This window comes from Trichoplusia ni, unplaced genomic scaffold (assembly GCF_003590095.1).
Source record: "Trichoplusia ni isolate ovarian cell line Hi5 unplaced genomic scaffold, tn1 tig00003999, whole genome shotgun sequence".
Classification (NCBI taxonomy): Eukaryota; Metazoa; Arthropoda; class Insecta; order Lepidoptera; family Noctuidae; genus Trichoplusia; species Trichoplusia ni.
The window spans coordinates 7,966-28,936 of NW_020800489.1; the positions used below are offsets into that span (position 1 = coordinate 7,966).

Below are 20,971 nucleotides of genomic sequence, written 5' to 3' on the forward strand. Positions count from 1 at the left end.
AGCGTCTAGCTGATGTAGTCTCGCGTAGCAGACGTGATAGCAGCGTGTTATGTCTAGAATCAGCTAAAACAGCCCTTATGCGCAAAAGTGTTTATTGCATGGCTCCAGTTATATATAATAAAATACCTAAGAGCTGGAAAGATCTGACAAATTTATTATTTAAAAAAAAACTGAGAAATTTTTTAGTGGCTAAAGCGTACTATAGTTTAAGTGAATTCCTAAATGAAAATGATTTTTACTAACTAGTTCATATGTTTTTTTTTTTTTTTTTTGATGTACTTGCTTTGTTTTTATTTACTACTATATTGTATCTACTGTTTAGATATTAAGCTAATTGTTTTGTATTTTATTTTTGCATGCCTTCAAGGTAAAATATGGCAGAACTTAATGTATTTCTTGACATCTTGTATATGTACCCATATTTGCAAAATAAATTTATCTTTATCTTTATCTTTACGGGATCGGGTAGTAAGCGATTGAAACCGCAGAGAACAGCCAGTTAATTATATATTTTTGACTGCACGGATAGCCATGTGATTGAGATCACTGCGCCAAACCCACTGAGCGTGACGTGTCGCGGGTTCAATCCCAAGAATGCTTGTCCTGAGTCTGTCTTTATGCTTATGACTTGTGAATCCCAAGACCGAGTTTTTCCATTTTTCATAGTCTTTTTTCTTCCCCAGCAAATGAACCCTTTAGGTCTAGACCTAGACAAGAAGCTGTCTAAAGCGGCCCTAGCCCGGGAGGTGGCTGTCCGCGTGTACCGGCTTCACGGGCCGCTGGGCTACTACCGTGGTTACGCGGCTTCGCTCGCCGCCTATGTACCTAACTCTGCCCTCTGGTGGGCGCTGTATACTACTTATCAAGGTATTTATATTATAACTATATCTTCTTTATATAGAATATAAAATATTTAATATCTAGATTTGAAAAATCTTAATACCCACGTATTTGAATGACTCTCCATTTAATGTTCACCAAAATTGGTTTTGTTTTTATAGTTGTAAATTGCATTGTCATCGGGTTTGAAGCTACCCGGAAAATTTTAGCCTTCTAGCTTATAGAAGGCTAAAATTTTCAGGCTAAGTTTCACAAAATTGAGTTTCAATAATCCAACCGCAACGACAAACATACAAGGAAGAAAGTGAGTGTATAAAAACGTGGGAAAATGAATTTCTGTTCGTTAGTCTCGTTAAAACTCGAGAACGGCTGAACCGATTTGGCTTATTTTTGTCTTGAAATATTCCGAAAATTCTGAGGAAGGTTTAAATGGTGATAAAATATGAAAAGATGCAGAAAAACTACGTAATTGTACTATACTAATTTAGCTAAACAAGCTTCCCAAACACTGCACTTTCGTCACTCTAATAAAATCTACTATTTCAACCGAATTTTTATAAAGGAAGAATTTTTCAATTTGTCTTATGTTTCAAACATCGAAACTTCGGATTGTATCAACCGATTTTGATTAATATATATAACATATCCTGGGACAACTCACACACGGTTAACTGATCCCAAGCTAAGCAGAGCTTGTGTTATGGTAACCAGACAACTGATAAACTTACTTATATATTTCTAAATACATACATATTATAGATAAATTACACCCAGACACCAAAACAAATGATCATGCTCATCACACAACATTTGTCCTGGGCGGGAATCGAACCCACGACCTCCTGTATAGCAGTCAGGGTCGCTAACCACTAGACCAACAGGCCCGTCATAAGAATAAATGATTCATTAAGTATTGTTATAAATTTTATACTAGCTGGTTGAATCTCATTCTCTAAGTTGTTTTTTGACTTTCAGACGAGCTCCTGAAGGTGGCTCCCTCGTGGATGTCGATCCTGCTGATACAGTGCGTGGCGGGGACTCTCGGCGGGTTCACGACCACCTTCCTCACCAACCCTCTCGACATAGTGCGGGCTAGGCTACAGGTATGTATTTACACCCTTTCTGAGGAGGCAGTTGAATTTAAATATTGATTAAATAACTTAAAAAACCGTGCTAGAGACAGAACACGACAGTGACAACCTTTTTGAAGCAAAACTTATTTATATAGGTAACTAGGTGACAATGCAATGGAAGTGACCCCATTAGCTTATTAATATTTTTAATTTTTGGAAAATATTAATTAAAAAATATAAATAGGAATAATAATTTTCTTTTATTTTTTAATTTTCTCAACAAGGCCTCTGCTCGTTTAGACCTGTAGCCCCGTCTCCTCTCATGAAGTGATACTGTGATAGAAAAGAGATATAAATTTTTTTAATAAAAAAAATAATTACTAACATGATAAAATAAAACAACTACGGATAAAGATTGATTCGTTATTAAATGATGCAACGGTTTATTCACGCGTATGTGTCGGGATCGCCCGAATAGTTTCGGACCCAACCGGAGACCTTAGTAATGAGCTGTGATGCGACGGGATCGCGTCAGCCGATAAATACGCACGAGTAAACCGTTACATCATTAAATAATTTTCTGCCTATCCCCATTCTCAATTTTTTCTCTCTATCCCCAGGTCCAAGGTGTAGGTACAATGAACGAGGTTTTCCGCGACCTCTGGGCTGAAGAAGGTCTCGTGGGGCTGTACTTCAAGGGTCTGTCTGCGCGCCTGGTGCAGTCCGCCTGCTTCTCATTCAGCATCATCCTCGGATACGAGACCATCAAGAGGGTCGCGCTGAGCGATGAGTTTAGACCGAGAGTACGCTGGTGAATAATATACGTGACTTGTGATTTGGAGAGTTTTATTTTATAATTCACAACGCCATCTAGTGTCAAACTAAGGAAGTGTATTCTAAATATATGCATAGTAAAGATGAATTACACCCAGACACAGAAATGATCGTGCTCATCACACGAACATTTTCCTAGGTGGGAATCGAACCGACGACTTCCGATATAGCAGTCAGGGTCACTAACCACTAGACCAACAGGTCAGTCAAATTTGATCCCCAAAATACCACCTTTTTTTGGTAAGACGAGGGAATCCTCTTGGACAGCCGCTCCCTCGGGGGAGGAAACAGGTAGTGTCAGACTCTTACTGACTAAACCTGAACCGCCGTGCTACGTCATCCGCGTTTTTGTGTCGGTGTATGGCAATGCGTTGCTATCCTTCATGCACCGACCGCGGGCTTCCAGGCCGGCGGGTCACTTTTCCCGTGTTATGTGCAGGTGACGATGTGTCAAGTAAATAAATAAATGTGAACAACATCACATACACTGTTCTGAACCCAAAGTAAGTTGCTGAAGCACTTGTGTTATGGAATTCAGATACAACGAAGGCACCACAAACACCCAGACCCGAGACAATGTAGAAAATGTGAATTTTTACATCGACCCGACCGGGGATCGAACCCGGGACCTCAGAGTTAGCGACACCTTGAAACCGGTGGGTACGCCACTCGACCACGGAGGTCGTCGGTCGTCAAGTGCACCCAGACACTGAACAAATGGTCGTACTGTCACTAACAAATTTCCTGATGGGGATCGAACTCACGACCTCCGGTAAAGCAGTCAGGGCCAGAAACCACTTGATCAACAGGCAAATTTAAGCACTAAGTAAGTATAGGCAAGTCTTAAGAAAAAATAACGTTTAAGGGTACACGATTTATTACAAAATACAATATTTATCTTAAGCTCAAACAAAATAAACTTAACTATATGACATAACAACTATGATAGGACTAAGGGTCTTTATACACGACACAACACAAATCCCTTTACCCTTAGCGTGACAACCGTTATGAGGTTGGTATCACACGCAATTAAGGTTGCCAGGTCACAAAATCTTTTTGAGTAATAGACCCTCTCATTTAGCCGGACATTTAGGCAAAAAAAGCTAGATTTTGACAACAGTGTTGGCCAATGAGAAATAGTTTGTACAAAGTTGTTATGATTATTACCTTAAATAAATTTTCATGAAATATAAAAACTATCGAATTTTTACAGAATAAATACACCCGATTTCAAATAAAAAAAAAATACTGAGCAAAATTTTATAGGACCTTATTTCACAGCTATTTTACGTTAAACAGAAAGAAGAATACAACAAAATCGGTCCATCCAATCCTTAGTTCTGAGGTAACATCAAAACAAAATACACACGAATTAATAACACTTCTTGGCCGAATATGCAATCAAAAAGCCTACCCGGCTTTATCAGGACGCCTGGCAACCCTACACGCATAGGACTACATTCCCAGGGAATCAGAAACTCCTGCCACCTGTGCTAATGGCCCAACAGATAGTCTATATCTATAACTTAATCTATATGATAAAACTGGGTGAATAAAGTTATCTTTAGGGTGGATAGCAAAAGAGTTTTTGTTAACATTCGGGCGTTTAACCAAGTCAAAATATAAGGATTATAATTATGAAAATTCTCAAGTTGTACATAAAATAATTATGTTAACAATTAAATTATCTTTCTTTGAGCATTTTTATGTAAGCAAACGCATACGATCCACAAAAAATTCACTATTTCCTATTCACCCCTTGAAACTCTATTCACTCAGATTTACTAACTAGAAACTTTGCTTAGCTACATAATAAAGTAATAATAATGAGATTCATAATATAAATGTTTATTTATAGAGATTCACTGAAAAGCATACATCATCATCATCATCGGTCTAGCCTTTTCCCAACTATGTTGGAGTCGCCTAGATAACATGATTCAATAGATTCAAGTCGTTAATAAGTGGTGATATCCCCCGGGAAACAAATATCGAACAATTTATTATGTAAACTTTCTTATTTAATTAATTAAATAACCCAGCAAAGGTTGTTATGCTATACAATTAAAAACAAACATGTCCGATTCTCAGACCTACCCAATATGCACAAAATATCATGAAAATCGGTCGAGCCTTTTCGGAGGCGTTCAATTATACTGTGACACGAGAATTTTATAAATTATGATTAACAAAAATACACGATTTATATTCTCACCATACACATATAATATTTCTTATAAGTTGGGACGAAACTGCAGTTTTAAATATTACAAAAAGTGCGGGAAGATCAATAATTTGAAAGGTTTTTTTATAAGTAATCGCGACTTGGGTACCAAGCTGTATTGTCAAAAGTTTCTTAATAAAATACGACATTTTGAGTGACAAAATTCGATTCGGGATTCGATCAGAACAGTCTAATTAATCCGTCAGGTTAGCTACAAAGAATATCGATAACATTTTTTTCCTATTTTATAATCAACTAGCTTTTCGCCCGCGTCGATGTCGGTTATATCGCGTTTCCAAGAGAACTCTTCAAAAGTCCGGGATAAAAACTATAAGTTCTTTCTCAAGGTCAACTCTATCTCTGTACCAAATTTCATTAAAATGGGTTCAGTGGTTTAGACGTGAAAGCGTAACAGACAGACAGAGTTACTTTCGCATTTATAATATTAGTAAACAATAAAGATAATGAATCGTAGGGTAGGGTAACGTCACTTGTCTATAAGTGTACTGACAAGTGACGTCACAAGAGATTTTAATTGACTGTATGATCTTCATTTTTTGTTTACTAAGCCGATATTTTTGGGAAATCCATCTGACGGTCTAATTAGTTTAGAGCTCGAGCTCTAAACTAATTAGACTCGAGGAGCTCGTGGCTAAGCTATAACTGCGTAAGTGATTCGATCACAGGTTAAGCTATGCTTGACGCGGTTGGTCCGTAGATGGGTGACCATCTTTGTCATAACGAGTTCCTCCGTGTTTCGGAAGCCACGTTAAATTGTGGGTCCCGGCTGTTATTCCTACATCTTTGACAGTCGTTACAGGTAGTCAGAAGCTTGAAAAAGTCTGACAGCCAGTCTAACCAAGGGGTATCGTGTTGCCCAGGTAACTGGGTTGAGGAGGTCAGATAGGCAGTCGCTCCTTGTAAAACACTGGTACTTAGCTGAAACCGGTTGGACTGGTAGCCGACCCCAACATAGTTGGCAAAAGGCTAGGCCAATGATGGTCCAATTAGTTTTTTTTAATCAAATACCCAAATTATAATCATCAAACTTAATTAATAATTATCAAGTAAGCAGTATCAGTCAAACTTAATATAACAATTATACGGAACCAGGGAAGCGTAGCAAGGGTTTCTTAGCATTGGGGCAGTTATTAGCTGGTATTATTATTATTTACTAACTATTAAACACACTATATTCTTATCTCGTTCTTTTCTCATAAGATAACACAAGAGTAAACGAGACAGGAATATGCTTTTCTAATTTATATCGTCATTATTTTAAGGAACCTGGGTTTATTTCTAAAATTACAATGCTCGTTCTCTGTATGAGAGGCCTGCAGTGGGACAGTTACAGGCTGGTGTTATTAACAGCTTCGGTAATGGCGCCCCACCGTGGGGCAGCTCACAAGCGTGGTGGTCAATGCTCGTTCTCTGTATGAGAGGCCTGCAGTGGGACAGTTACAGGCTGGTGTTATTAACAGCTTCGGTAATGGCACCCCACCGTGGGGCAGCTCACACGCGTGGTGATCAATGCTCGTTCTCTGTATGAGAGGCCTGCAGTGGGACAGTTACAGGCTGGTGTTATTAACAGCTTCGGTAATGGCGCCCCACCGTGGGGCAGCTCACACGCGTGGTGATCAATGCTCGTTCTCTGTATGAGAGGCCTGCAGTGGGACAGTTACAGGCTGGTGTTATTAACAGCTTCGGTAATGGCGCCCCACCGTGGGGCAGCACACAAGCGTAATCAATGCTCTGTATGGCAGGCCTGCAGTGAGACAAGTTATGGCGACGGCGGCTCCATCTTAATTTCAAAATCCATAGGTTCCTCGAACAACTCCAATTTTATCTCATTCGTAGTACTTTCCGGTAGCATGTCGTGTAACGCTCCGAAACCGGAGAAATCCGCTTCCTCCTCACTCATTTCCGTCGTACACAGTTCACTTAGAATCATTTTACTCTTAAAAGTATCCCCATTCGCCGCCTTATACCTCTGAATGGCAAACTCCAAAGAATTATACGAAGCAAGACAACTATCGCACTTAAATATAATCGAATCCCTAATATGCTTTAATTTCTGATAAATATTAATATAGAACTCATCACTAAAATTCTTGATACAATCATCGCAGTCGACAATGAAATTCCTCCGCCGAGACCCAAACGTCGCTAATTCATCCCCGTCAAAATCTGAATGAAACTTCTTAATATGCCGTTTTAAAGTTTTCCTCGTACTAAAATCTTTCATGCAAAGTATACAACGCGGCAACACTTTCTCTTTAGCACTTGGCACCAAACTCGCGTGACACACTTCGTTATGACTGTCAAACTTCTCTTGCCCCTGAAAAACGATATTGCATTTCTCGCATTTGTAAATCTCGTCTTCAGCGAGATGTTTTGTCTCAAGATGAATAGTCAAAGCTTCATTTGAGCTGAAGGATACCGAACAGAGGTGACAAGGATGTGTGTTCATGTTGAAAGAATGTAGAAGTTTTAAGTGAATTTTACAAGACTTCGCGGATTCGAAACGCTTGTGACATATATGGCATTGGGGGAAGGCGGTCGAATCGGGATGTTTCGTCCTGACGTGTTTTCTAAGACTCCTTTTCTCTTTAAACAAAGTCTCACATTCAATACACTTGTGCCTTTGCATGCCCAAATGTGTGTACTCGATGTGTCGCCGAATATTTCTCTTCGATTTAAACTGCTTGTCACAGTACTCGCATCGAGACCAGGAATCGTTGTTATGGACTATTTTGATATGGGATGCCAAATAGTATTTGTTGCTACAAATTTTCCCGCAAAATTCGCATTCGACAGCCTCATCCGTTGTGTGTTTTAATTTGACGTGATGTTTTAAAGACCTGTCGCTATAGTAAACTCGGTCACAATGCTCGCATTTGTAAGCCATTTCATCGTCTATGTTAGTTGATGTTATATTAGAATCGGCGATCTGTGCTTGCGGGTGAAAGATCCGAGTGTGAAACTCCAAGCTTGATTTGTCTGTGAACAGTTTATCGCAATGGCTGCAAGAGTTGACGTTTGCCGGCGGTTTGCAAACCTCTTTGTGTGCTAATACCGCCTCCTTGCTGTAAAACTTGTCGAAGCAGACGTTGCAAGTTGACAGAGAGTATTCTGTATCATGATTGGCCCTCATATGGTCTTTCAACTCGTAAACTGTCGGGAAAGGATTGCCGCAGAATTCACAGTTGTAAGTTTGAGAGAAATCGGAACCGTACTGCTTGAGCAAGGATTTTCGGCAATACTTGTAAAATGAATTGAATGAATGATCGTTTTTAACATGGTTTCTTAACTCTCTTTCGTCTTCGAAACTTCTTTCACAATAATCGCAGTACAAGGAGTTCTTTGTTTCAATTTCCGTCTCCGATGGCTCTCGGTGGTTATACTGAATATGACTTTCAAAATTCTCCCTGCCTATTATGACTTTGTAGCAGAAATTGCAGGTCAATTGCTCCTGATCGTCAGTACTGTGCCTGGTGCGAGCATGTCGTCTTAAACTTTGATTTGAAGTGTAAACTTTTGGGCAGATATCGCATCTATACTCTCCTTTCTCACCGTGAAACATTTCAACATGGCGTTTCAGGTTGCTGTTATTAGTATACACTCTGTCACACAGGTTGCATTTTATCAAATCCTTGTCGGTAGCTGTGTGGACAGATTGTATGTGAGCTATCAAGGCATGTTTCCCTTTAAAAATCTTATTACATTCACTGCAAGTCGGGTATTCAATATTGGGATTGTGTAACAAGTTCATATGGCGTTTCAAACTGCGCGCTGAAGAGAAATCCTTCTGACATATTCTGCACCGTTTCGTAAAGTCAATTGTTTTTAGGTGGACCGCTATCATATGGGAGGTTATGTTTTGTTTTCTTGCGAAGATCCGACCACAGAGGTCGCATTCTGGGTAGCATTCTCCATAGCTATTATGCCCTTTGGTCAAATGAGATTGCAAGCCGGCTGGACTGTTGAATGTCTGTCCACAAACACTGCAGTTACATTCTGCGTTGATATGGCAGTTTTCAATATGTGTTTGCAAGTTGTATTTCCTTGTGAATGTTCTTGAGCAGTAGTCGCAGACATAGTCTAGTAGGCTTTCGTACATTTTGAGGGTTTACCCGACTGCGTAGTCCAGAAAGAAGGGTGATGTATTTTAAGCCATTACTGAGATGTGATGGTGTGATGAAATCTGAAATTAAAATTGATTATGTTAAGAGTTGGATTAAGAGACTTGAGTTACATAAAGCTAGTTTTATTTATGAGAGATTTTTGTCAGCTGTGGTACAACTAAAGGTAATTAGAATATTAGAGGTTCAATAAATTATATTTTGAACCCTAACATTAAGAAGGGCATTTTGATTTGAATATGTAACACTTATAAGATTCCCATATCTTTGTGGGTAAAAACAAAGCTATATTCAACGAGATTTCAATAAAATGATTCTTGAAAATTTATTTTAAGATCAGCATTCAAGAAGATAATGAAGATATAACCAATAAAAATAAAGTTCAAAACAAATAGATTTGGAAATGTTTCTAAAAGGAAATCATTTTAAAAACAAATACAAGTACAATGAAACACTAAAGGAACTTTAAGCAAATAGTTTTTAACAGATTTAATTGAGTTATTCTAAAAAGTATGTTGTATGTTTGTTGTTATAAAAGTACAAAATGCATCTAATTCAATGTCACAATAAGAGTGACACTTTGGAACCGCGCAACAAGAGCCATCACCTTAACGTTTTGAAAGTGCCTGGAAAACGGCCTACTTGAAATAAAAACTTTTGATTTTGATTTTGATTTTGATGAATGGACTTAAAGTTATAGAAGATACAAATCAATCAAAGATTTTGAAAGTCTTGGAAACCAATTTATTCAGAGAACTCCAAGAAATCGCGGAATGACAGAAATTTGAAACATGGGAATCGTAAATAGTAAGGATTTCATATCTAGAAGAAAAGTGGATGAAGCAACAAGCAATTCCAGGAGAAGCAGTGATGGGCACGTGTATCAGGCTAACTTATTGCCTATGCATGTCAGAATTATCAGAAAATTACATATTAAAACAGTTGCTGGAATTTAGACCTGCAACTATGTGCATAATAATTAAATCTTTGAAACCCTAGTTCACATAAATACTTAGACCTTTGTTTAGTCCTAGCTACCGCATTACGTTAAGTAACCTGTAATGGTAGATTAGTGTGATAATTAAATAAATAAATAAATAAATTCTGTCTGTCATTCACTTTTATTTAAAAATAGCTGGATTTCAAGTTTAACAGGGCATTTCAATAGGAATAAAATGCATTACACTCCATTTGTTTAGGAACTTAAAATAAGGTACATACTTAAACAATTTTGGTGGGGCTCTGTATACATATGCACTAGGAAAAGAAAGAGGAAAGAGAGCCTTGACCCAGCAGTGGCACAACATGGACTTGAAATAAAACAATTACCAATATTATAATGTTTTTTCAATTGTTGTACCTAATCTTAATCATTGATTTATGTGTTTTATTTTTACACAAAATGATACACAAATATTGTGTCTCATTTTAAGTACTTTAAGTTGGAGTATAGGGTATTTAAAGAAATGGACAGAGACATTCTACATCATCATCAGTCCATATTCATCCATTGCAGGACATGGATCACTAATTGCACACCATCAAGATCAAAAGTATCAGACATTATTTGTATTAAAAAAGGAAAGGTGCAACACAATCCCCATCAATTACATTTAGAAATCCATTTGTTTTGAACAAATTCATGAACTAAAGACCTTTCTTTCACTAAATAATTCAGAAGAAGTGTTGAATTGTAAATTCAAACGTGAGATGTACATATTGCAACAATAGAGTTATTGCAGGTCTTCTATTTCGAAACTTGACATTAAAAACGAACAAAATAATAAACATGCAACAATTTTGTGTAATAATGATTCCTGTATTATATTACTATATCTAGGTGTGTTAAGAAAAGTTTCCGATCTAGCAAAAGAATTTACAAAATACGTTCATTGGGACTGGTGATTTGTATCTCCTACGCCAGAACATGTAGCTTATTATCGCTTTCAAAGTAAATAAACAATGATTTCACTTACTTTCTATCAGATTTTTAGCAGGAAACACACAAAAAGGAAAGGATCTTATTCAGAGTTTTGTAGCAGCACTACTACGAGTCTACATAAATTTCATTAGTTATAATTGTAGATCGGTAAGACGATCTGTGGATTGCATTCGTGCATTATGTAAACAAGGTGATATAATAGCACTTCAAGAGACTTGGTGTATGCCCCATGAACTATCTTTTTTGGGAACCATTGATGACAACTTCAGCTACACTGCTACTTCTGCTGTGGATACGACATCGGGAATGTTGCGGGGGAGACCGCACGGAGGCGTAGCTCTTCTATGGAGAAAGAGCATCTTTCCAAATGTAACAGTGATACAGTGTAAAAGTGTACGTCTATCGGCTATAAAAGTATCGACTGCGACGAGCAGATCGTTTATTGTGTTTTCTGTGTACATGCCTGTGGACGTAACTGAAAATCTAGCGGAGTTTACGAGTTGTCTCGGTGAGATTAGTGCCATTATAGAGAGTTGTGATTTAGAGTCGATTTATATTATGGGAGATTTCAACGCGCACCCGAGTGAGGCGTTTGGTAAGGAACTTATAAACTTTTGTAGTGAACAGAAATGGATTTGTGTGGATCTTGAACGGTTAGGCATAACATCTGACACCTACACATACATAAGTGATTCGCATGGCTCTAGAAGGTGGTTAGACCACTGTCTAGTAACGGAAAATGCCTGGAGTACTGTAACTAATATTAATGTTAAGTATGATGTATATTGGTCTGATCATTTCCCTCTAATATTAAGCTGTAATATCAATATGATTAGCCCTAAGATAGTACATAGTGTTAGAGTTCCTAATAAAATAGTGTGGGGTACTAGAGATACAAAACAAATTGAGCAGTATAATAAAATATGTAATAGTTTATTTAGAGATTTAGATTATCCGACTGAGTTTACTGGCTGTGATGGAAAGTTGTGCAATAATGTAGATCATAAAGTGATAATTAGTAATATGTATAATAATATTGTGAAAATACTGAGGGAGGGGGCGGTACGCAGTTATATTCTTCACAAAAAGAAACCCCGGTAATAGGGTGGAATAAACATGTCCGTAGTGCTCATGACCAGGCCCGTATAGCTTATTTGACCTGGATTCAGTGTGGCAAACCCACTATTGGTCCAATCTATAATAATATGTGCGAAACAAAAAGGGTTTTTAAATCTAAAATAAAGTGGTGCCAGAATAATGAATTACAACTTCAGGTGGACATGTTAGCCACGCATCACAAAGCGAAAGATTTTAATAGTTTTTGGAAACTTACGAACAAACTTGTGCCAAAGAATAGTTTACCCCGTGAGCATGAATGGTATTTGTGATCATAAAGGCATCTCTAATTTATTTAAGGACCAATTTATGGTACAGCCTCAGCCCTGTAACATCCAAGGGGCGCTTTCTTCAAAAAGACCTCGTGCTGATACTGTCATGTCCGACATGAATACTTTGGTTCGTGCGAAGGATATTGTAGCAATAATTAATGGTATGAAGAGAGGGAAGTCACCTGGGCATGACGGTCTCAGCATAGAGCATTTGAGGTTTGCTGGCAAACATCTTCCGCGAGTTTTGGCGATGTTTTATAATTTTTGTATCAGCCACTCATATCTCCCTGATGATTTAATGAAGACGGTTGTTGTACCAATCATCAAAAACAAAACAGGTGACGCCTCCGACGGGTCCAACTACAGGCCCATTTCGCTAGCTACTATCTTAGCGAAGGTGCTGGACAGTCTGCTTGATAAGCAATTGAATAAGCATATGTCATTAAGTGACGCTCAGTTTGGGTTTCAATCCAAACTATCTACTGAGACTGCTATTCTTTGCCTCAAGCATACTGTTCAGTACTATACGAGCAGAAAAACGCCAGTATATGCCTGTTTTCTGGACCTGTCGAAGGCATTTGATTTAGTGTCATATGACAGACTATGGGAAAAGATGTTAGCAGAAACAACTGTGCCAGAGGTTACTATTAATCTGTTTAGGTATTGGTACAGCAATCAAATGAATGTTGTGAGGTGGGCAGACTCATATTCTGACGAGTATAGATTAGATTGCGGAGTCAGGCAGGGGGGTATAACCTCGCCAAAATTGTTTAATCTGTATATTAATGGGCTGATCGTTGAACTCAGCAAAGCCAATGTTGGGTGTTCCATCAATGGAAACACGACAAATAATATTAGCTACGCAGATGACATGGTTTTGCTGAGTCCTTCGATCAGTGCATTGAACAAATTGATTCGAATTTGTGAAGCATATGCGGCGGCTCATGGGCTCAAGTACAATATTAAAAAAAGTGAATTAATGCTTTTTAAAGCGGGCACTAAAAGTTATGACGTTCCACCAGTCCTACTTAATGGATCACCACTAACATGGGTCAAACAATTTAAGTACTTGGGTCACTGGGTCGTAGATAGTCTGAGTGATGATATGGATCTGGAGAGGGAACGTAGGGCACTGTCGGTTCGATGCAATATGCTGGCTCGTAGGTTTGCACGTTGTTCAAAACCAATTAAAAACACGCTATTCAAAGCGTACTGTCAATCTTTTTACACGTGCAGCCTATGGGTCAAGTATACGCAGAAGGCCTACAGTGCCTTACGGGTCCAGTATAATAACGGATACAGGATGCTGTTGGGTCTACCTCGCTTCTGCAGCGCTTCGGGGATGTTCGCAGAGGCTCGTATAGACGACTTTTTTGCCATAAGGCGAAAAAGAATTGCATCCCTATTGCGGCGGGTGAGGGATGGCGCTAACAGTTTTCTGGCCGTTGTATCTCAGGACATAAATAATGATATCATGAGGCACTGGATGGCTATACAAAAACCGTCGATTCTTGTTTTTAGCGTTAAGTGAGTTAATGTGTTCCTTAACAGTATTTAAATTGTATTTCTAAATATGGACTCTGGTTCGAAATAAAGATATTATTATTATTATTATTATTATAAATCGATTGAAATTCACATTTTCAAAGTCACTTCATAGTCGCTTCAAATTAAACGTCGGTTTAAACTTTTATTATGAAGTTTTGATAATGTAAATAGACCTTAAAATTAAGCCTGACTTGACACCTGGCTTAAAGTCAGTATGTATTTTTTTTTTGATTCACAAATGTATTAAAATTTATCATTAGATCGAGTAATCAGTGAGATTCTCGGTAAAATTCTGTTTCTATAGTTACTCACCATTTGACGTATGACAGCGACGCCGTACGTTCTGTTACGCTTACGTTACGTTAAAATTAAAGCAGAGAATTTACAACTCTCATTTTCATAAAATGTTAATATCTACTGAAATAAAGTGATAATCAAAGAAATAATATTATTATATATTAAGCAATTTAAACACGTAATACATGAATATGAGACCTTTTGATAGTCATTCGCTTGTGGGACCAAATCTACCTTTGTAGACGAAATTGAACGTAATTGTTAACGTCAAAAATGTTTGGGTTTTGCTCTGCTCGTCAAATCGGACAGTCAGATTCTATTTTGCGATCTATTTTTTTGTATTATAAACCTTATTTTTAACTTAAATATTATATTCTGTGTAGTTTAATCGATACCCAACAAAGTTTATTATCCGTAACGTTAAGTACACTCAGTGAACGTAGCATTAATGCTAAATAATGTGATTATTATTTATGTTTGTGTATAATTAAAAGAATTATCTGATTTAAATATAACGAATAACATATTTAACTATGGGTGCCGAAAATAATATAATAAGTCTCACATTTGTATACCTGCTTGCTCAAAATTTCAGAAGATCTAAACAGTAACTACAAAATTTAAATTATAGTAATTTTTCAATAATTTTTCGTTAAAATGGATATTTCAAGTGTATGTAGAATATGTTTGGTAAATAATGTACGAATGCACGCGGTAGACAATGAGCAACTACAGGAAACATATGAAAGACTTACCAATATACCGGTAAGTGTACAGGAAAAAATTACAAAAAAATAATACAATTAGTATATGATAAAATACAAAGGAAAGATTAAATTGAAAAGTTTAACTATTACCCTAAAAGAAAATTTCATAACAGTTTTTCTCACACTTATTGTAGTTTTTTTTTTTTTTTAACAGCTAAAACAAACAATGGACAGTTATAATGAGCCTACCCTACCTACCTACCAAAAAATTATAATTTCTTCTTATCAATAATGTTTTTAGGGAATGCATTTAAACATGGCAGATTAACATTTAATTTTAAAAAATAAACTGGCTTTTATACATCCCACTGTTGGGCACACTCTCCACTCTTCCTGCATAGGGAGCTTTGATCACCACACTAGCTCACTGCAGGCGATTTCAGAGTCCAATATTTGAAAATCTAGGATTCTTCATTATGTTTTACTTTTGCCAATATGTAATACTAATAATAATTGAATGTCTTTCAGTTTGACACGAAAGGACGATCACGACTCGCCTGTTGCTTCTGCTTTGCACATCTGAAGAAATGCTATCAGTTTAAACTAAAATGTCTGCGTTCTGAGGAGACACTTTTGAACTCTATTAATATAGACTTTGAGGTAAGGTTTTTTTATAGTAACTATCGTGAGAATGATTCATTATTAAATGATACTATGGTTTACTCACACATTCACGGTGATTTTTTAGTCGTCTTACAAAAGTAGCCCAGTTCATGTATCCGACGTAAAATACCCCTAGGCGCGATTATTAATTTTTTATCATCAACTAAGATAATAAGTACTAAGAAAAATTAAACAAGAGAAATCTGAAATATACTATTTAAAATGATAAAAACGCCGGCGCCCGCGCCCCTCACCATTGTTACAAGGCTCGGAACGCGCTCGCAACAGAGCTGTGTTTCTAAAAAACTACGAATTGCATCATAATATTGAATAAAAATTGCATTTTAAATTTATTCAAATCTCATAAACATCTATTTTTTTATCATGAACGTGTTCTAGTCATTGGATACATGAACTGGGCTGCTTTTGTAAGACGACTAAAAAATCACCGTGTATTTAAGATAACATAAGTCTTAGATGAGTACTGAAAAATAATCACACAAACATGCTTGGTGTATGAAACAAAAACAATAGTTATTAACGCATTTTATATACTGTTTTTCAGATTAATACAAGCAATGACAAACAAACATTCAGCCTAACACCAATACAACATATAGATATTACAGATTCAAGCAAAGAGGATTCATTAAAAGATTATTCTGAATTAAAGAGTGAAAAACATGATTTAATTTATACAAATGGTGTTACATTAAAAGAAGAATGTGATGATGGTATGTTTCATTTATTTAATTCATTCTTGAGGTCACCACGCCAATCCCACTGACCGCGACGTGTTGATTCTATCCCCGCGTAGGACAAGCATTTGTGTGAGCCACGAATGCTTGTCCTGAGTCTGGGTGTCTTTGTGCGTGTGATTTGAATGTTTGTGAAACCCCCCGCGATACAAGGATTAAATTCCTTCATTCAAGAGTCGTTCTATAATAATTTTGTTGTAACAACAAAAACATACTACCAACTCCAAATAGAAAATAACTGTGACCAAATGACAGCTATTTAACATTAAATGACAAAAGAAGCATCAAAATCGGTTCATCCAGTCCGAAGTTATGAGGTAACAAATATGAAAAAAAATATCTAAATACCCACGTTTTTAAATGTCACTCCATTCAAATGTTATAAGAATCGGTTTAGCCGTTTTTAAACTTGTAATTGCATTGTCATCGGGTTTGAAGCTACCCTGGAAATTTCATCCTGCTAGCTTATCGGGCAGAGCCTCAAAATTGAGTTGCAAATCCAACCGGAACGACAAACTAACAAGAAAAGTGAGTGTATAGAAACGTGGGAAAATATAGACGAATTGATAACCTTCCCGTTTTTGTAGTCGCTTGAAAAGAAAATATGTCCTATTATGTAATTTAGAGCACTGACTAAAATTAGACTAAACCGGGTAAAAGCCTGTGTTTCAGGCTAAAAGTGTCTTCATTATAGTTATGATTCACATAGTTAAAAATAAACTAAAAACCCTACATCATTCATTGGCCTAGCCTTTTCCAACTATGTTGGGGTCGACTACCAGTCTAACCCGATTCAGCAAGTACCAGTGTTTTACAAGGAGCGACTGCCTATCTGACCTCCTCAACCCAGTTACCTGGGCAACACGATACCCCTTGGTTAGACTAGTTGTCTGACTTTCTAGCTTCTGACTACCTGTAACGACTGTCAAAGATGTAGGAAGACTAAAAACCCTACAATTATCTATTTACCTATTTTATTCTAGAAATCACCATAGAAGATCCCATTATATCAGACACAGAAAATGTCAAACAGAGTGATTCAGAAGATGATATACCTCTCACGAAATTCAAGAGTGAGGCAGAACAGACTAAGAAGAAGAGAGTTAGAGGCAGAAAAGAGAAGAAGAATAAAGAAGGTGAGTTATTTATTGTGTTGAAGAATATTTTTCATTTCATAGTGGTTTCTTAGGTTTACGCGAATGTTAGACATAGAAATGAAACCAATTTTACGGCTTTTATCACGGTTTAATTTTAGATTTTAGTTCCCGACGTTTCGACACCTTTGCAGCAGTGGCGTGCAGTCCATAGAGACAAAAAGACACTGCCTACCCTGAGAAATTCAGATATTATAGGTACATAATTACTATCCATAAAATAAACAATATTCGTAAAACATGTATCAGCGCCATCTATCTATTACACGTTGTAACATAATCTATCAAGGGAGGATTATCAATATTTCAAAATTAGTACACTTTTTTGCCGAAGTGCGCCGCCGCTGGCACCGTTTTCCCTTTGGAAAGACACTTCAACTCGATGTCTCAGTGACGTAGGTACTTTAAGCATGTGTGCGTGTGACAGACTCGTAGTCATGACAATGTGTCTATGTCTGTTTTCCTATACATATTTGTCACACAATGTCAAAATAGTCTGCGTTTTGTTAGTGTGTGTGATAAAAGAGACACTGCCTTTGCACGACAAAGACAGCGGATGACATGAGCGGTTATCTGTGGTTATGTTTTGACAGTGATTATCGTAAAGTGAGCCGCAATATTTTTCGATGCATTTTTGTTTTCATTTGTCATAATTCGTTTTCTGGGTCGTTGGTTTTTAATTTATTTGATATAAGTCGATAAAAGAGTGAAAAATTGATTAATAATTGTGAACTTTCAAACGGCGTGTGCTCATAACACAAAAGTGCGATTTTAAAACTATTTTTCTGTGATAAAAACAAGTGTTTGAAATAGATAAAACTACGCAAGACATCTAATAAATTAAGAAAGGTGAGTCAATCGTTCAAAACAATACGTAGAAAACATAATGATTTAAGTCTAACGAGTTGCTCGTAGATACAAAGAAATCGCTTGTTCTGTTTCCCTATCCATTATAAACTATACTTAGATTTACTTCACTTATCTAAACTTATTTACAAAAAAATACAGAAAAATATCTATTTAGTACCTTTGACACGATTTATTGGTAAGATTCCCGCTTGGTACCAACTTCAACGAAATGGTTATTTTCGTGTTTACGTACGTGGTTACAATATTACGATAGGTATGATGTCAATAGAAAAACGTTTAAAGAAATGTATACGTTATTGACTACCTGCGATTCAATGATAATTGATCTGACGAAAAGATAGCTGTAAAAGTTTAATATTCAAATACGTTGGCTAGGTACACTAGGTAGGTAACTACAAAGTTTACCGCACAACATTTAAATCCGGCTGGCCTTCTGTCCGTCTGTCTTTTGGCTGTAGGCATGAACGTTGATAGTTATTTAGAGAGTAAACAGTTTCATAGATCACCGAGAAATCGAGGTTAAAGCATCATTTGATACGGTCGTGAATTTGATGGGTAACCTTTTTTACATTTTGTACCAACAGTGAGAGTCGCGAATCAGAATCGCACTTGGCCGTTTCTTTTTGCCTACCCTGACTAAAATCTCTGTGCACGCCACTGCTTTGCAGGTATCATGGTCACGGGCAGACTGAAATTAAACCGCGATAAAATCCGTAAAGTTTCACCACGCCCAATTTAATGTGCTCGATGTGTCGCAGGTTCGATCCCCGCTGAATAGGTATTACACTGTCAGTGGGGTTGAGTGAGGGGTGAGAGGGGTTTAGGTGGGGTTTGAATGGGGGGAGGTGGGGGTTGAGCAAGGGTTGAGTTTAGGGAGTCGAGTTTACGGATAGCCAAGGAAATATCAAAATTACTCACGTGACCTGTCCCGGGTTTGATACCAGCGTGGGGCAAGCGTTTGAGTGATCCTCGAATGCTTGTTCTGAGTCTGTGTGTCTTTGTGCACGTGATGTGTATGTTTGTGAAACCTAAGACACAAGGATAACATTTCTGCGGGAATCGTTTATTAAAACGAAATAGAAAACACACTAACACATATTTAAATAAATAAATAATATAGATAAAAAACACAAAGACACAGAAAAAAAATCAAGCTCATCACAAAAACATTTGTCCTAAGTGGGGATCGAACCGACAACCTCTTGTACAGCAGTCAACGTCACTAACCACTAGACCAACAGGCCAGTATTTCTTAATTTCCTTTACAGACAACGAGACAACAACACCAGTTATTCTACTTACCAAGGACCAACAGCGGGCCAACCTCCTCGCTAAGGCCAAATCTGTGAACTATACATTGTCTCCGTACAAATGCGAGCAGTGTTATAAAGGCTTCGTCGATGTAAGGGCGTATGACAATCATAAGATGAAGCATGATGTGGTAAGTGTGTTAATCGGGAAGAGGCTTTTGTCCAGCAGTGGGCGAAGACCTATTTTCATCAATTATTCTATTTCAGTGACATGACAATTATAAGATTGAGAATGATGTGTTAAGTGTATAAGAAAGCGTGTAAATAAGGAAGAGATCTTTGCCCGCTGTTGGCAAAAGATCTGTGATATTCATAAGCTGAAATATGTGGTGGTTTGTTTTTTAATAGCGTCTTTTATAAGAGGCATTTGACCCACTGCTGGGCAAAAGAATCTTCTCACATAGTTAAGGTTCGCATATTGATCACTATATTGCTCACTTAAACATTCAGTAATGCATTTTTTTATTTATCTAATATTAATATTTTCACTCCCTCTTATAGCCGTATAGTTAAATCTTCTACTTATTGCATAATACCCCTTTACATTGAGATATTGTCCGTAGCGCAGCGGCCCCTATGCATGCGACATATGCGGGCTGCGCTACGCACGCCGCGCCATCTGCGCACGCATACCATCAACGCGCACGCACGCATGTACAAGTGCGACAAGTGCGGGCATGTCGCTCATACTGCGTGAGTATTGTACTTGTATAACTCTGAATCTCACACACACTACACTCAGGGCTGGATCTAGGGGCCCAGAGGCCCCGAAGCAACAAGGGAGTGGGGCCCCCTTGGTTCATGTTATTTTCATTCAGTGAAAAATTTATCGAGCTTTTTTTTTTGATGTCTACTTTGGTGGTGGGCCCCTAGGCACTGGCCTAATTGCCTTATGGATTATACGGTACTGACTACAACCAGTCAGTCACATACGGTTAACCACTGAACGGATTTAGACGAAACTTGGTACACAGACAGTTTAAAAGAAAAAGTATTTTTTTTATCCCGATTTAATGTTCCCGTGGGATCATTTTCGTACATAATATGTATAGAGAAATTACACCCAGGCAAAGAACAAATTTTAATGTACGTGCATTTCTCCTAGGTGGGAATCGAACACACGACCTCCGGTATAGCAGTGACCAACATTCCAGCCATTAACACATAAACACAAAAATAGAAAAAAAAACATCTACCTATAAAAAAAAGTTAAAATTT

General features: G+C 37.5%; 3 protein-coding genes across 3 annotated transcripts; 2 read left to right on the forward strand and 1 right to left on the reverse strand.

Moving 5' to 3' along the window:
- The first annotated feature begins 616 nt into the window (after nucleotides 1-616).
- LOC113508166 (solute carrier family 25 member 44-like) lies at nucleotides 617-2,748 on the forward strand. Its single transcript, XM_026891132.1, has 3 exons — nucleotides 617-867; nucleotides 1,816-1,943; nucleotides 2,534-2,748. Exons 1-3 carry the CDS (start codon nucleotides 618-620, stop codon nucleotides 2,726-2,728), a joined length of 573 nt encoding a protein of 190 aa, XP_026746933.1. The 5' UTR covers nucleotide 617; the 3' UTR covers nucleotides 2,729-2,748.
- Nucleotides 2,749-6,639: 3,891 nt separating this feature from the next.
- Nucleotides 6,640-11,162, reverse strand: LOC113508164 (zinc finger protein 665-like). Its single transcript, XM_026891131.1, has 2 exons — nucleotides 11,093-11,162; nucleotides 6,640-9,178 (listed from the first exon to the last, which is right to left on the reverse strand). The coding sequence occupies exon 2, from the start codon at nucleotides 9,092-9,094 to the stop codon at nucleotides 6,755-6,757; it is 2,340 nt and encodes a 779-aa protein (XP_026746932.1). The 5' UTR covers nucleotides 9,095-9,178; nucleotides 11,093-11,162; the 3' UTR covers nucleotides 6,640-6,754.
- Nucleotides 11,163-14,556: 3,394 nt separating this feature from the next.
- On the forward strand, nucleotides 14,557-20,446 carry LOC113508163 (the record flags this gene model as incomplete). The annotated part of the gene is made up of 6 exons (XM_026891130.1): nucleotides 14,557-15,056; nucleotides 15,527-15,658; nucleotides 16,227-16,395; nucleotides 17,403-17,555; nucleotides 19,712-19,884; nucleotides 20,317-20,446. Coding segments are annotated over exons 1-6 (865 nt in total), but the record flags the coding sequence as incomplete, so codon positions are not given.
- Between the last annotated feature and the right edge of the window lie 525 nt (nucleotides 20,447-20,971).

Bases quoted from the DNA above. Each gene is read 5' to 3' on its own strand.
- LOC113508166 (XM_026891132.1), top strand. From the start codon at position 618: ATGCTTATGACTTGTGAATCCCAAGACCGAGTTTTTCCATTTTTCATA. The intron at 868-1,815 runs GTATTTATATTA...TTTGACTTTCAG, and splicing joins GCTGTATACTACTTATCAAG to ACGAGCTCCTGAAGGTGGCT. The intron at 1,944-2,533 runs GTATGTATTTAC...CTCTATCCCCAG, and splicing joins TAGTGCGGGCTAGGCTACAG to GTCCAAGGTGTAGGTACAAT.
- LOC113508164 (XM_026891131.1), bottom strand. From the start codon at position 9,094: ATGTACGAAAGCCTACTAGACTATGTCTGCGACTACTGCTCAAGAACA.